This window comes from Conger conger, chromosome 11 (genome assembly GCF_963514075.1).
Source record: "Conger conger chromosome 11, fConCon1.1, whole genome shotgun sequence".
Lineage (NCBI taxonomy): Eukaryota > Metazoa > Chordata > Actinopteri > Anguilliformes > Congridae > Conger > Conger conger.
Window position 1 is genome coordinate 6,822,432 of NC_083770.1, and position 14,535 is coordinate 6,836,966.

Below are 14,535 nucleotides of genomic sequence, written 5' to 3' on the forward strand. Positions count from 1 at the left end.
GGATCTGGGTTATCCTCTGTTTTAAGAAACAGAAAAAGCCCAATCCACTGTGTGCCAGATTTGGCAGTACAGTCCAAAACACAACACGATTTCGGCATACTTAACTGGCCAACTGTTTCTACGCCGCTCTGATTCAGTCGATTTTGAAGTAGCGTTACTTCGTTCCGCGGCTGAGTGGCCATCCGGAAGTATCTTAGCGACCTCACTTTCTCATTTCATCCATTTACAGCTGAAATAGCGTATAACAACGTGATTTACCCGACTGCTGGGACCGCTTCACCAACATCAGTTGAACACTAGCTACCTAGTTCCACGAGATGTAAAAGTTAGTCCGGAGCACCAATACTATATGCAAAAACCCTTCTTTTTTTTTAACTTTGAATATGTATTGTCCCACTGGGGTCCCATAGCTGCTGGATGTGTTCCAGGCCTGCAGAGTGGTAATGCACGAGGGACGAGCGTGACGCTCTGACCTGCTGCTCCTTATTCTCAGACAGCAGGCGCTCCAGCTCGGTCAGCTTCTCCTCCAGCACGTCCTGGTACACCAAGTTCATCTGCAGGCAGGTCTCTGCGTCCGGGGGCAGGCTGAAGGCCTCGTCGTCACTGTCCTCCCCACTCTGTCAGGAACACAGAGGGCACGCACCCTCCACAAATTCAGCATTAACCCAGCGAAGGTACTGAACACAGCAGATAATTTGTTAAGATTGTGATTCAGACCAACTACCTAACAAAGAGATCATTCCGAGCACAAGCAGATACTCACACTTTCCATGATGCTTTCTGTGCCATTTTCATCATCTGTTTAAAAAACAAAAACAATTTCACTTGTGGAAATAATGCACAGATATACTCATTTCACACCAGTTTTTTTTTAAAGAGTATATTACTATTATGATTTTTTTATTTTTTATTTTATAATTTCCTGTCTTTTTAGGCTTTCAGCAAATGCAAAAATTGCACTCAAAACTTTCTTGTGATTCATATAAATTTGTATTGATATATACACTGAATTGATTCAAATGATTGATTGCTCACAGCCTTTTATTTCTGCTTCAGTACATACACAGTACACTTATTGCTCTATGACACTGTGAAGTAACAACCCTTATTGTTCCCATTTTAAAAAAGTGCCATATTCGACACTTTTTCACAAAGGTGAAGTGCATTTTTGTCGCAATACCAATTCAATGCGTTTGCATTCTGTCCACTGGTGGTGTCAGGTGCGACAAACCAGCCTGGTATTTGAATATGAAGTGTTTACAGTGTTAAAAAGCGTATAACAATCTTTAAGACTAGGTTTGATATGTTGCTCAAACCTAATCTAATGTCAGATGACATTGTTGGTTGTCTCCAGGAAGTCTTCTTTCGCCAAAATACACTACTGCCAAATTATCTTCTGAGGAAACAAAGCTCAATGTGACACAAATAAATACTTAATTTTGAATGGAGCCCTGGTATTGGAGTGCTAAAAAAAACAAAAAAAACTTTTGCGAACACCAATCACCACAAATGGCACCAAATCAAACCAAAGCTGAATAATTAAGGAATTAAGGAAACAGCAATCTGCATGGCAGATTTACATAAAGATTTCAACTTCTCAAAGCATATAGACGTATGGCATGTGGCATGTGTTGGTTTACCTGGTGATAGTATTTCCTCGTCCACGCCACGCACATCTTGGCTAAGAGAAAGCTCCAGCTCTGTGATCTCTTTTTGGATCTGCCTGCGCTTGGCTGCAAGGTCCTCCTGTGGTCAAAGGCAGTGGTATTTACACTTTCTCCCCCACAGTATCCTACAGCCACTGCATGTTGTAATGAAGGAGATTGTAGATTGTAGAAATTGCACAGGAAAATATAGGTGAAATGACTAAATAAAAATTATGTATCAATGCCATTTGCAATATGGCCACCAATATGACATTTGGGAGGGGAGTTTTTCCACAGGAAAACAAATTGCCTACATTTACATTTTAGTCATTTGGCAGACGCTTTTAATCCAAAGCGACTTACAAGTGCATAGGATCACAAGGATCACAAGACACAAAGCAGTAATGCAAGGTTGTTGAATATCAATGACAAATGAAAAAAAACAAAAAAAAAAAACACTGAAATACATCCAAATTGATCTTTGCTTTGTAGAAGACTAGCTACCCCCCTGATTAAAATGAGCTCTAAACCAACTCTATAGTGAGTGCATAGTATATTTACTGCATTCAGGTCATACGAGAGTTACCGAAATGACCACCTTCTGACTGGGAAAAACATTCACGTTGTAATTCTGAGTAGGAAATACGGGATGTTTCTGATGGCTCATCTGACCGATGCCATGCCCCACTCATACCCCTGGTCTGCTTTGTCTTGTTCTCCTCACGCAGATGGTGGAGGGTTGTCAATGCTAATTTGAGGGGTTCTCTGCAGCTTGTTGCCTGGCAATTTAGCCCTGGAGGACCGAAGCGGTGACCTCTCTCTCCCTCATCACACGGACATATTGGTCTGTGCAGTTTTTGCTTTTCTGTTCTGCAATACCCCACAGCATAACACACTCATCCAGAACGTGCATCGACACTCATTCTGTATATTTTGGGGGTTTTTGTGCCGATTGAAAGTAAAGTTTGCCAATGTGTTGGAACGCACGGTTCAGTACATTGGGTCAAGCATAATAAATTAACATTTTTCTTGAGGGCTTAGATTGTATCCTGGAGTTAATGTTTCTTTTAACACCTTCAGGCAAGCCCCCTAACGGAGTGCTCCTGTACCAAAACTATAACTTCAAGAGCTATGTGTTCTAGCTTCGTAAGCGATACACGACAAGTAAATCGAACACAGAGTTTCTAAGTGCCACCATAGTTTTGCCAGTTAACAAGCACCTCCTGCCCAGTCACATCGGCAACCAGTGTGACACATAGGGCAGTAGCATCTATCTGGGAGTATAATCTCAACAATACATACAACCATTTCACTACCAAAAATGTGCATTCCATCATCGCAACAAAAATGCCAAAAGTAGCCCAAAGGTATTCCAATGCAACGGTGAAATGCACTGTTTGCTGAATGGCAAAATGCTGAATAGCACGCTTTGGATTTTAAAGTAGTCACGCTTGACTGCCATATGGGGTAAATGGTTAGCTAATGAAACATAATACCCTTCAAAATGTGTATCTTTTATCTGCACACAATTTCATACTTATTTCACACACAGCCACCATTTTCAGTTTCCTAACAATAATGTGTGAAGACTTCCAAGATGGAGCAATGGGAAGTCTTCAGGTCGTTTCTCTTTCCCCCATGATGTGAATGAGGCAGTAGCCCCAAACTGACAGACATGCTCCAGGGAGCTGCTTTACTACAGGGGACTACAAGGGGTGGGCGCTTACAGTCAGACAATGGCTGTCACAGGTTGCCACTCTGACTGAATACGAACACAGGGCTAGGGTTTTCTACTTTCAGAGAAGGTAACATGACTTGCTAACAAGCCAGGCACAAGAGAAAGAAAACCAATTGCAGAATTAAATGACAACAAAACAACAGTCACCCAAGTTACGGTTTCTGTGTTCATTTTAAATTTGATGTGGGGTCAGCTGCTAATTTGTCAGCTAATGTTAAGAAGATGTAAAAGTGTTTGTGCCGTAAGAAATGTGCACATTCATGCTGGCTAAATGACAAGATATGACTAATATACCCAATACAAAAGTAAGTGCACTAGGCTATGTGCTATGTTTTAATGTGTGGCTACATCAAAAATGACATAAAATTGGCTAGCTAACTAACTTTTGTATACATTATATTAATCCCTGAGGCGATTACTTAATCAATAGTAATAAAATTAAACCACTAACTTTATTACCACCAAAGCCGTAACTTTGGCGACAGCCATTTTGTCATTTTATTTCTACGTCAGCCTACTTTGCCTGGCACTTGACGTCTTTTGCTATTGCATAACATAAGGTAATGGTCAAAACAGGCCATTCAGCCCAGCAATGCTCGCCTTTTCCGACCACTAAAGTGTACCTACTGCTTAGTTTACCTAAAAGCTAAATCGTATCTAACACCACATCAAGCCTGGTCTTGAAACCGCCACTGTTTCTCCCTCCACTACATGTACTGGCAAGCTATTCCACACATTGACCACTCCATGGGTGAAAAAAATACTTCCTAATATTTGTACAGAATTTCTCCTTTGCCAATTTCCATTTGTGCCCTCTCGTTCCGCTAACCGAACTCACCCTGAAGAATCCCCTATAATTCACTTTGTTAATCCCTTTAATGAATTTAAATTTAAGCCTCAGTCAAATCCCCCTAACTCTCCCTCGTAACTGTTATCTTTTATACATGGAATCAATCTGGTTGCCCTTCTCTGAACCTTTTCTAGTGGCTCGATATCTTTCTTATACTGTGGTCCCCAGAACTGGACACAGGACTCCAAGTGTGGTCTAACATGAGTATTGTATAATTAATTTCACATTTAAAAAATCAATGTGAAAATAAATCAGATCTGCAGTTTGCTGCAGTTGCACACTGGGCTCACGTGGAGCAGCTCCAGAGGGAGGGACTTGGCAGGGTTAGTAGATGGCTGCACAATAAAGCGCCTCGGAATCACAGTCACGGGCATGAGGCGAGACGGCTTGAAGAAGGCCGCCGAGGGACGGGGTGTGGGCGGTGTATCTAATAGTAGCTCTAAATGAATCAGACGGGGTACAATTGGCTACCAAATTGGGAGAAAAAGGGAAAAAAAAAAAATCGGATAAAAATATATAAATAAATAAATAAATAAATAAATAAATAAATCAGATCTGAGCAATACATTGGAACTGAGCACAAATGGCCTGCAGAGGAAACATAGCCTTGGGTTTACTTACCTTACCTGGCAAATCTCTTTGTTATGTCATAGAATATATCCTTAACCCAACTGTAGCATTTGCTACATTGTGAGTGACAGATTATAGCACACAGTTTGAAATCAAACCAGACTCACCATGCTTACTGCCGGCTTCTCGTTTTCCTCAGGTCCTGCACCTGTGTAGGTAAACCGGAAATTAAGATCTGGGGATTATTGAAAAACGCACATTAAGCATTACAATTTCCAGAAATTCCAAAAATGTGGAATTCATACGAAAAATAAATAGTGGGCTCAGTTAGCCCCTTCTCCGAGATGCCAAATCTGGCAACCCTTGGACATTTACGCAGTGTTCTATTTTAAGGCTTTAAAACTCCAGATCTGAACATCAAGACTTGAAAAATTGTTTCAATGAAACAAGACACTTGTACCATTTACTGATTAATATTATTGACTAATTTAATTTAGTTTATCTTATACACCTAAATTCTGAAAATGAATTGCTAAAAATACAAACCAATGTCAATGAAAATGAGGGCCCCAAATGTGTAAGAGGTAAACCAATTTTAATGTTTCTAAATATTGCATTAATTACAAAAAAAATATCTTAAAAAAGTGTGTACACTCTAAAGCAAACAGTAACATTGATGAACGGTCATTGGATTTATTAAACAACTTAATCCATTCTAATTGTATGGACATCCTCGTTACATGACGTGTAAAAAGTGAGCCGCGACCTGTTTCAGGTTTGTGTGTGGAACGCAGGCAGAACGTTGAAAGGACTAGCGTTTCTCTTATGCTGTCATTCGAGGGAACGGTGACGGGTCAAATTTCCACCAGTTGAGAGGATTTGTATCAAACGGAGAAACTAGCTATGCCTAATCTGAAAATGTAACCGTTTAATTAATACAATGAATTGTCAAACCTTCTTATCATCGATTAGTTATTAGCCTAACATCCCAAATTTCAAATGAAGAAGTATGCTTAGTGATATGAGCAATAACTTGGTTTATGTTTACGTCTGCGTGCCGGCTATGAGACTATCTTAACCGTATACATTCAGCGAGCTTAATCGTTATTTTATGTATGTACCACAAAGTTGTACACACATTTAGCGACACACAACATAACCTAGCGAACCGACAAAAAGTCATATAGACCAGCAATTTCACAACGGCATCTTACAGCATGTTCTCACCGACAAACATTAGCTAGTTTGTATATTTAAAAAAATATAACGTAAACATTATAACGAGCTAGAGAATTAATTTAGCTACCGGGTAGCTAACCATGTCTTTCACACATGCATTTGTGCATGCCACGGTTTTAATACGTACTTAGCTAGATCTCTCCAAAGTTAGCCAAATAACTTCTGCAGACACCCACCTTACTGTGAAACTTCATTAGCAGTGTGAAGTTAGCTTAGCACCAATTAGAATAGAACTTCCGGCTCAAGTTTTAAGAAGATTTTCAAAATAAAAGCATGTTTATTTTGTCCATACATCTCAAAAACTAGATTTTTTTCCAAATCGATACACCAAATCCATATTATTTTAAATCAGTCCAATTTATTGTATAATTGTGTAATTGTGTACTTTTATGTTATATGTATAACTCACTATTCATTAACTCACATATTTAACCCTAATTCTAAAAATTAAAAAAGACTCAATTTAAAGGCTATATGAAAAATGTAGTCTTGAATAGTCTTGAATAAATAAAATGTTCAGAAACAGATTTAACTTTTTTGTATATGTGGCAAGGGTACCATAAGTGGAGGTGCTTAAAAAAACTACACCTGTAGAGAAGTAAGTCACAGTTGAACCTGAATACTGAAAAAATTAGGATTGTGCAAATTCAATATGGGATTACATCGAGGGAAATAGCCTGACACATTTTTAGTTTGATGTCGAGTAAAACAAGTGAAACAAATTGACCTACAAATCTGATTCCAGCCTTTATTTTGAAGGTTTCACAATTTGTTCAACGGAAGTTGTTTCCTTATCTCAAGCTCGTAAGAGTCTCACTGGCTGAAATTAGCAAATGCACTAGAAGCAAAAAAGGATATCGTTTTGTCTGTAAAAAAATAAACTATAAAAAAACACAATTGGCCTTTGGGGTGAGTTTGAACACATTTTAAATGGTTGCCGACTTGTCTGACAATGTGATGTAAAAAAAGGCCCAGCTTGCTAGTTGCAATACCATCCTCAACGTTCGCGAGGACGTAGCATCAATTAGCTTGCGAACAAAAATATATTTACCGTAGGCTACGCTTGAAAATTTTCAATGAGTAGGCCTTCTCCCCGTCTGTACGTAGCTTGCGAGTTTGTCAGGAGCACAATATTTGTCAATGATCTGATGATGTCGGGTGTGCTGTTTTGCGGGAAAAAGCGCTGAAAATACGTCCGGGGAGAGTGAGGCTGAAGTTTGCTCTTGAGTCCATTGCCGGTCCAAGTGTGCGGCCAGTTGAGGACCCGGTGGGTGTGTGCGCGCGTATATTCTGAAAAATACGGTAGTGATCGGCTGTGCGTTAAACTACTTTGAACATAGCACCTTTGGTATCAGACCACCCAATGTTTAGGTGAGCAAAAGTATTGGAAGAGAGTATTTAAGTGAATGATGGTAAATAACACTTAATATTTGGTAGCATATCCGTTGCTTGCAATAACTGTATCAAAGCTGCAACCCATTGACATCACCAACTTCTTCTTTTGTGATGCTTTTCCAGGGTTTTACTGCAGCCTCTTTCAGTTGTTAGTTTTGGGGGGCTTTTCCCTGCTCAATTGGGTTAAGGACTGGTGATTGATTTGGCCAGTCTAAAATCTTTCACTTTTTCTCCCTAATGAATTCCTTTGTTGTGTTGGCAGTGTGTTTTGGGTCATTGTCTTGTTGCATGATAAAGGTCCTTCCAATGAGTTTGGACGCATTTCTCCATAAGTTGGCAGACCAAATTTTAGTAGATTTCTGAATTCATTCTGCTGCTACCATCATGAGTTACATCATCAATAAAGATTAGTGAACCCACTCCAGAAGCAGCCATGCAAGCCCAAGCCATGACACCTCCTTCACCGTGCTTCAAAGATGAACTTGTATGTTTTGGCTCATGAGCAGATCCCTTCTTTCTCCACACTTTGGCCTTTCCATCACTTTGGTAGAAGTTAATCTTTTTCTCATCTGTCCATAAAACTTTGTTCCAGAACTTTTGCGGCTCATCTCTGTACTTATTTGCAAATTGTAATCTCACCTTCCGATTGTTACTACTGATGAGTGGTTTGCATCTCGTGGTCTAGCCTCTATATTGCTGCTCTCTAAGTGTTCTTCGAACGATTGAGATACCTTCACGTCTGCCCTGTGGAGATTGTTTCTGATGTCACTAACTGATGTTAGCTCTCACAATGTTTCTGTCATCAACTGCTGTTGTTTTCCTTGGTTTTCCTGTTCGAAGTCTGTTGCTCAGTACGCCAGCGGTTTCTTTTATTTTCTGGACATTCCAAGTTGTTGTACAAGCTATCACCAATGCTTGTGCTATGGCTCTGATCGATTTCCCTATTCTAAGCTTAAAAATGGCTTTTCTCCTGAAGACTTGGTCTTCATGTTGGTTTATCATTTCTAACACAAATGCAGTCTTCACAGGCTAAAACCAAGGGTAGGCATTCAGAACTATTTATTGTTTAATGAATCAATCTGACAGGACACTGGGCAACACCTGTCAGCCACATGATCCAATACATTTGCTCACCTAAAAATTGGGTGGTTTGATACAATGGGTGATATGTTTTAAGATATTGTCTTCAGTGTATAACAAAAAAAAGGAATTGACCTGGCTGTTCCAACACTTTTGGAGGGGACTGTATCTGAAGCTCCTGCCCAGTCACATAGCTGTATTCTTAGAGAAAAATAAAAGACCCGTATTGTAAAAACTACGGACCAATTTCTTTAATACATTCTGATGCTAAGCCATGTACAAAGGTCAATATCTGAAGACAATATCTGAAGACTTCTGCATGTGGTTCATTCTGCCAGAGATGCCACACACCATACTCGATGCTTTCACTTGATACTGAAGGCTACCAAAGGATACCAAAGGCTTTTGATCATCTCTAATCTTGGGGAGGTTTTTTTATTTTTCATGTTTTCATGTGTACATGTAAATTTTTGGCTCTGAATTTACTGTCTTGGGAATTTGTGGGAGGGACAAAGTGAGGTTTCAGATCTTGCAGAACAGTCTATAGGCCAGTGGTTTCCAAGCTCAATCTGCTGGATGTTCATTAATATGCTTTTATTTCCTGGTAGTTTTATTTAGATTTGTTAAACAACTTAGAATTTTTGAACAAAACAACTTTTGTGTCAGACCACCCAATTTTTAGGTGAGCAAAAGTATTGGAACATGTGATTGACAGTTGTTTCTTGTTACCCAGATGTGTCCTGTTATATTGATCGGTTAAACGGTAAAGTTCTGAATGTCTACTCTTGGTTTTAGCCTTGGGTTTTGCCTGTGAAAAAAAAAACTTTACGTTCTACGAAATAGTGAGGATGACTATTTTAAAGTCTCAGTCCTCTCGTGGGCACCATTTATGTAGAAGAAGCAGTGTATACCGCAAATCGCAATGAGTCTCATAACTTACTATTATCTGAAATATCCAACCACAAATGTAGTATTTGAATTAATAATTGTGTTATTAATATTATTATAAAATACTCTTATATTAAACTGATAATTTGGTAGGATTGAAAGAGCTCTCTACTGAACTAAACTTTGAAACTTGAATCCTTTGGGTCAGCTATACAGTGGGAGCAATAATTATTTGGATTAACGTATTTCATGCAAAAATATGATAATAAATTTATAAAATTTATATGATGTTGTTATTGTGGATTATTTTGTGATATTCTGTCTCTCAATGTCAAAATGTACCTATGATTCAAATTCTACACAGTTCCATTCTTTGTAAGTGGGCAAACCTACAAAATCAGCAAGGGATCAAATAATTATTGCTCCCACTGTACAACTTTGTATTGTAATTTTTTTCATATTCTATGTATAATAAAAGTTGTATCACGCAGCGTGCACCAATCGGTTTTTGTGTGCTTCTTTTCAGGGCAAACAAAGACGCTACAAAGAAAAGTATGTTGGGCTCCATCAAGCTGCCTATTGCAGTGAAAACTGAGATCAATGTGATGCTTCTCATCATGACTGCTCTGGCACTGGTGACAAGAATGTGTGGAATTAATTTCCCCAAAGCCGTTGTGTAAGATCTACCTCACTCACTGTCATAACGTGTTGTATTTCTCAATCTGTTTAACAGATTGCATTTCCAGGTTTTAAACATGAAACCAGTTTCCACAAAAGTGGGCAAAACAAGTGATTAATCTAATCTGTTTATGATGTGTTGCAGGTTTGATGAAGTGTACTATGGCCAGTTCGTATCACTTTACATGAAGCAGGTGTTCTTCATTGATGAGAGTGGGCCACCATTTGGTCACATGATCCTAGCATTTGGAGGTGAGAGCCCATTACACACTTTGGATAAAGGCGCTATATAAATGCCAACCACTTACCATTTAATTTTGGTTAAGGTCATAAGAAAGGCTTCTTTCTGCCATGTAGGTCTTTGTGGTTTAAAGTATGTGTCTGCTACTCTTTATGAGCTGTGTCGTCCATTCCCATTTCACTGTCTATTTGCAGTGATGTGTGGGTTCTTCTCACCATTTCTCAAGGCAAATTTAAATTTGCAGAATGGTTTCCTGTTTAACTCTGTAGCATTTTGAGTTAAGGTTTAAACACAGATTTAAACCAGGGCTGCCCAAATTTTGGCACCCCACTGGAAGTGTTCCTCTGCATGTGGCGAGTCATCCCAAAATGCAACGCGGTCGCCCCCTACTGTCAGGACCTCACAAGCACTTTTTCCCGGCCAGCGGCAGGCAAATTAACCTGGAAAGCTCTGTATATATAGAGACGGGTGATATGATCTTCGTCCCCCATGACTATAACCCATCTGATAAATGTGTTTTATTTAGCTTACCTGGGAGGATTTGATGGAAACTTTGTCTGGAACAGAATTGGAGCAGGTATGAGACAACGGCAGTATATTCACGTGTGCACTGTGGATACAGACTTGGTCCCACTGTCACTGTTCATGAGACCTTGCACAGTATGCATGTTCCCACTGTGTAGCTTTCACCATTTCCTTTCAGAATACACCTGTAATGTTCCAGTCTGGAGTCTGAGGGTGATACCAGCTCTGGCGGGGGCACTCTGTGTGCCCCTTGGCTACCTCCTGATGGTGGAGCTGAGATGTTCCCATTTCACTGCACTTGGGGCTTCCCTGCTCCTCCTCCTGGGTGAGGCTCAGATTTGGCTTTTTCTGTCCTCTCAAATATTCATTCTCAAACCTGGATGGAAACACTGTTTTCACGAATCGATTCATGTTTTTACCTGAAATTAATGAACCACTTCTGTGGATAATTTTACATTTTACTCATTACTGTCAAGTTAAAGCCTTTGACATGTTTGTTTTACTTACAGAAAACTCCTTGATTGCCCAGTCTCGATTCATGTTGCTGGAATCGGTCCTCATCTTCTTTTTACTTCTGGCAGTTATGTCCTATCTGAGATTTCACAATGCTCAGAGCTCAAGGTAAGCATAGATGATGTCTCATTCATGTTACTGGAGAGAGAGAGAGATGTAATATATTTCCTAATATATCTAACTGCATGGCAAAACAGCATTATTCATGTAACTGCCTTAGTCTGAATCTGGACTTATCAGTCACCCTATGCAGATGCACCCCTTCAGTAGTGTGGTGGACAAGGAGACTTAATGTAAATGAGCGCTTTATACATAATCATTACTGTTCATTTGCTGTGACCCTTGTCAGGCATGGGCAGGCATGGTTTCTTGGATGCAAAAAATGTCTTTCACTGTCCAAACTGGGCAATTATGTTCTGTTGGATTTTTATATTTGAAAAAAATAAATAAAATTGGTTTCCTATTTAAGACCAAAAAGTTGCGATCTGTGCTTTGTTAAGGTCTGCAGTTTGAATACCTTTTTTCACATGCAAATCTCAGGTGACAAAGGTCGAGAGTCAATCAGAAGAAAACCTTGGTTGCAACAACCCTTTAATTCTGGCTACCCCAATGGTAGAGAAATTGTACTTAAAGGTTCAATAGGTAAGATTTTTGTGTTAAAACATTGTTACAAGACCATTTTAAATCCCTTCCTATCATTGAAAAAGTCTCACTGACATGTTGACTCATCCTTTGCCTGTGTTTATAGTCTAGGGTTTCAAAATATACAGTTTACGGCCTGACACTCTGTACCAAAACATTGCATAACTGTACAATAATTAGAGCTCATTGGTTCTAATTGCTACTGCCAATGGCGTTTATACGTCAGCGTGTTCACAGAGAAGGGGGAGGGATAAACAGTGTTGTGGTTTGAAGGTGTTTGTTGCTGCTATTCTTCTCTCTACCGTTAGAAGTCTGAAATTACCTATTGTACCTTTAAACTGTGACATTCTCAATAATGATTTGTGTTAGACTGGAGTTGCTCGTAAGACTACACAGATTTGTAACTAAGAAATAAAGAGCTAAACTTTGTCTTTCACCATCGAGTTCGATTAGAATGTACAGCAACTAACCGGATTTTATTTAAGAAGAAAACAGAAGAATCTTTCAATTCTTAATGGCTTGTTTCAATATTTTTTTTGTTTTTGTTTCAATGTTATTTATTTGGTGCTCAGACTGGTACTCTAATTTTACTGTGATAATCTTTATTTATACAGTATTGTGCAAGTAAGAATGCTTTCAAAAATATAAATGTTAATTGCTTATTTTTATCAATTAACAAAATGCAAACTGAGTGAACAGAAGAAAAATGTAAATCAAATCAATATTTGGTGTGACCACCCCTTGCCTTCAAACCAGCATAAATTTTTCTAGGTACAATATATTCAGACTAAGGCAGTTACATGAATAAGTTATGCTGTTTTGCCATCCAGTTAGATATATTAGGAAATATATTACATCTCTCTCTCCCTGTCCCTCCCTACCTCCCTGTAAACCTTCATTGTTGTCTTTCTGTGATTTACTTGTCTATCAGGATGTTTAGTTTGGCTAGGTAAGCAGTGTTTAGCTAGGTAAGCGGTTTGTTCATACATTTGCGTGTTGCGGTATTACGAAAAAAAAAAAAAAGATCAAATAGGCCCTGGTCATTATCTTTGTTGTGCAGGTAGCAGTTGAAATTGTACTTCCCTCTAGGGTCTTTCAGCGCACTTGGTTATGGGTATACACTTTGCACTTTGTTGTACGTCGCTCTGGATAAGAGCGCCTGCCAAATACCATTAATGTAATGTAATGTAGGTGCACTTGCACAAAGTCAGGGATTTTGTAGGCATATAGTCAGCCAATTATACCAAATAGGAGCTAATGATCATCAATTTAATATGTAGGTTGAAAAACTATCATTAACTGAAACAGAAACACCTGTGTAGGAGGGTTAAAACTGGGTGAGGAACAGCCAAACTCTGCTTCCAAGGTGAGGTTGCTGAAGATAGTTTAATGTCAGTTATACACCATGGCAAGAATGAGCACTCTACCAGGCAGAAATTTCAAGGCAGACAGGGGTTTCCAGATGTGCTGTCCAAGCTCTGTTGAAGAAGCACAAAGAAACGGGCAATGTTGAGGACCATAGACGCAGTGGTTGGCCAAGGAAACTTAGTGCAGCAGATGAAGGACACATCATACTTACTTCCCTTTGCAATTGGAAGATGTCCAGCAGTGCCATCAGTTCAGAATTGCCAGAAACCAGTGGGCCCCAGGTACACCCATCTACTGTGCGGAGAAGTCTGGTCAGAAGTGGTCTTCATGGAAGGCCAAAAAGCCTTACCTCCGACGTGGAAACAAGGCCAAGCGACTCAACTATGCACAAAAACACTGGAACTGGGGTTGAAATATTTGGCTGTATCAGAAGGAAGTTTGCTCGCCGAAGGGCTGGAGAGTGGCACAATAATGAGTGTCTGCAGGCAACAGTGAAGCATGGTGGAGGTTCCTTGCAAGTTTGGGGCTGCATTTCTGCAAATGGAGTTGGGCATGTGGTCAGAATTAATGGTCTCCTCAATGCTGAGAAGTACATGCAGATACTTATCCATCATGGAATACCATCAGGGAGGCATGTGACTGGCCCCAAATTTATTCTGCAGCAGGACAACGACCTCAGACATACAGCCAATATCAGTTAGAACTATCTTCAGCATAAAGAAGAACAAGGAGTCCTGGAAGTGATGGTATGGCCCCCACAGAGTCCTGATCTCAACATCATCGAGTCATGAATTACATGAAGAGACCGAAGCATTTGAGGCTGCCTAAATCCACAGAAGAACTGTGGCTAGTTCTCCAAGATGTTTGGAACAACCTACCTGCCGAGTTCCTTCAAAAACTGTGTGCAAGTATACCTAGAATAATTGCAAAGGGTGGTTACACCAAGTATTAATTTGATTTAGATTTTTCTTCTGTTCATTCACTTCTTCTGTTCATGAATTTTGTTAATTGATAAAAATAAACTATTAACATTTCTATTTTTGAAATCATTCTTATTTTACAGCATATTTCACACCTGCCTAAAACTTTTGCCCAGTACTATATATGGTCAACCTGAATTTACTCTGTCTTGAATCTTGAATCTTCTCTGTCTGACCCGGGA

At 39.4% G+C, this 14,535-nt stretch overlaps 2 protein-coding genes across 5 annotated transcripts in view; one reads left to right on the forward strand and one right to left on the reverse strand.

The window, feature by feature from the left end:
• The window catches only part of LOC133140580 (snRNA-activating protein complex subunit 4-like), a 26,993-nt gene extending 19,711 nt beyond the window's left edge, over positions 1-7,282 (reverse strand). For 2 of the 4 annotated variants that reach the window (XM_061260611.1, XM_061260607.1), the window contains exons 1-5: positions 7,095-7,282; positions 4,972-5,012; positions 1,641-1,746; positions 764-798; positions 474-617 (exon numbers count right to left, since the gene is read on the reverse strand). In XM_061260611.1, coding sequence (XP_061116595.1) covers positions 474-617; positions 764-798; positions 1,641-1,746; positions 4,972-4,974 — 288 coding nt within the window. In that variant the 5' untranslated portion in view covers positions 4,975-5,012; positions 7,095-7,282. Of the gene's footprint in view, positions 1-473; positions 618-763; positions 799-1,640; positions 1,747-4,971; positions 5,013-6,170; positions 6,256-7,094 lie in introns of those variants that run through there. The other 2 variants (XM_061260610.1, XM_061260609.1) reach the window with 2 other exon arrangements.
• Positions 6,818-14,535, forward strand: part of pomt1 (protein-O-mannosyltransferase 1) — a 27,377-nt gene continuing 19,659 nt past the window's right edge. Inside the window, exons 1-6 of the mRNA XM_061260612.1 lie at positions 6,818-6,952; positions 9,933-10,082; positions 10,230-10,336; positions 10,852-10,902; positions 11,029-11,175; positions 11,360-11,471. Coding sequence (XP_061116596.1) covers positions 9,961-10,082; positions 10,230-10,336; positions 10,852-10,902; positions 11,029-11,175; positions 11,360-11,471 — 539 coding nt within the window. The 5' untranslated portion in view covers positions 6,818-6,952; positions 9,933-9,960. The remainder of the gene's footprint in view (positions 6,953-9,932; positions 10,083-10,229; positions 10,337-10,851; positions 10,903-11,028; positions 11,176-11,359; positions 11,472-14,535) is intronic.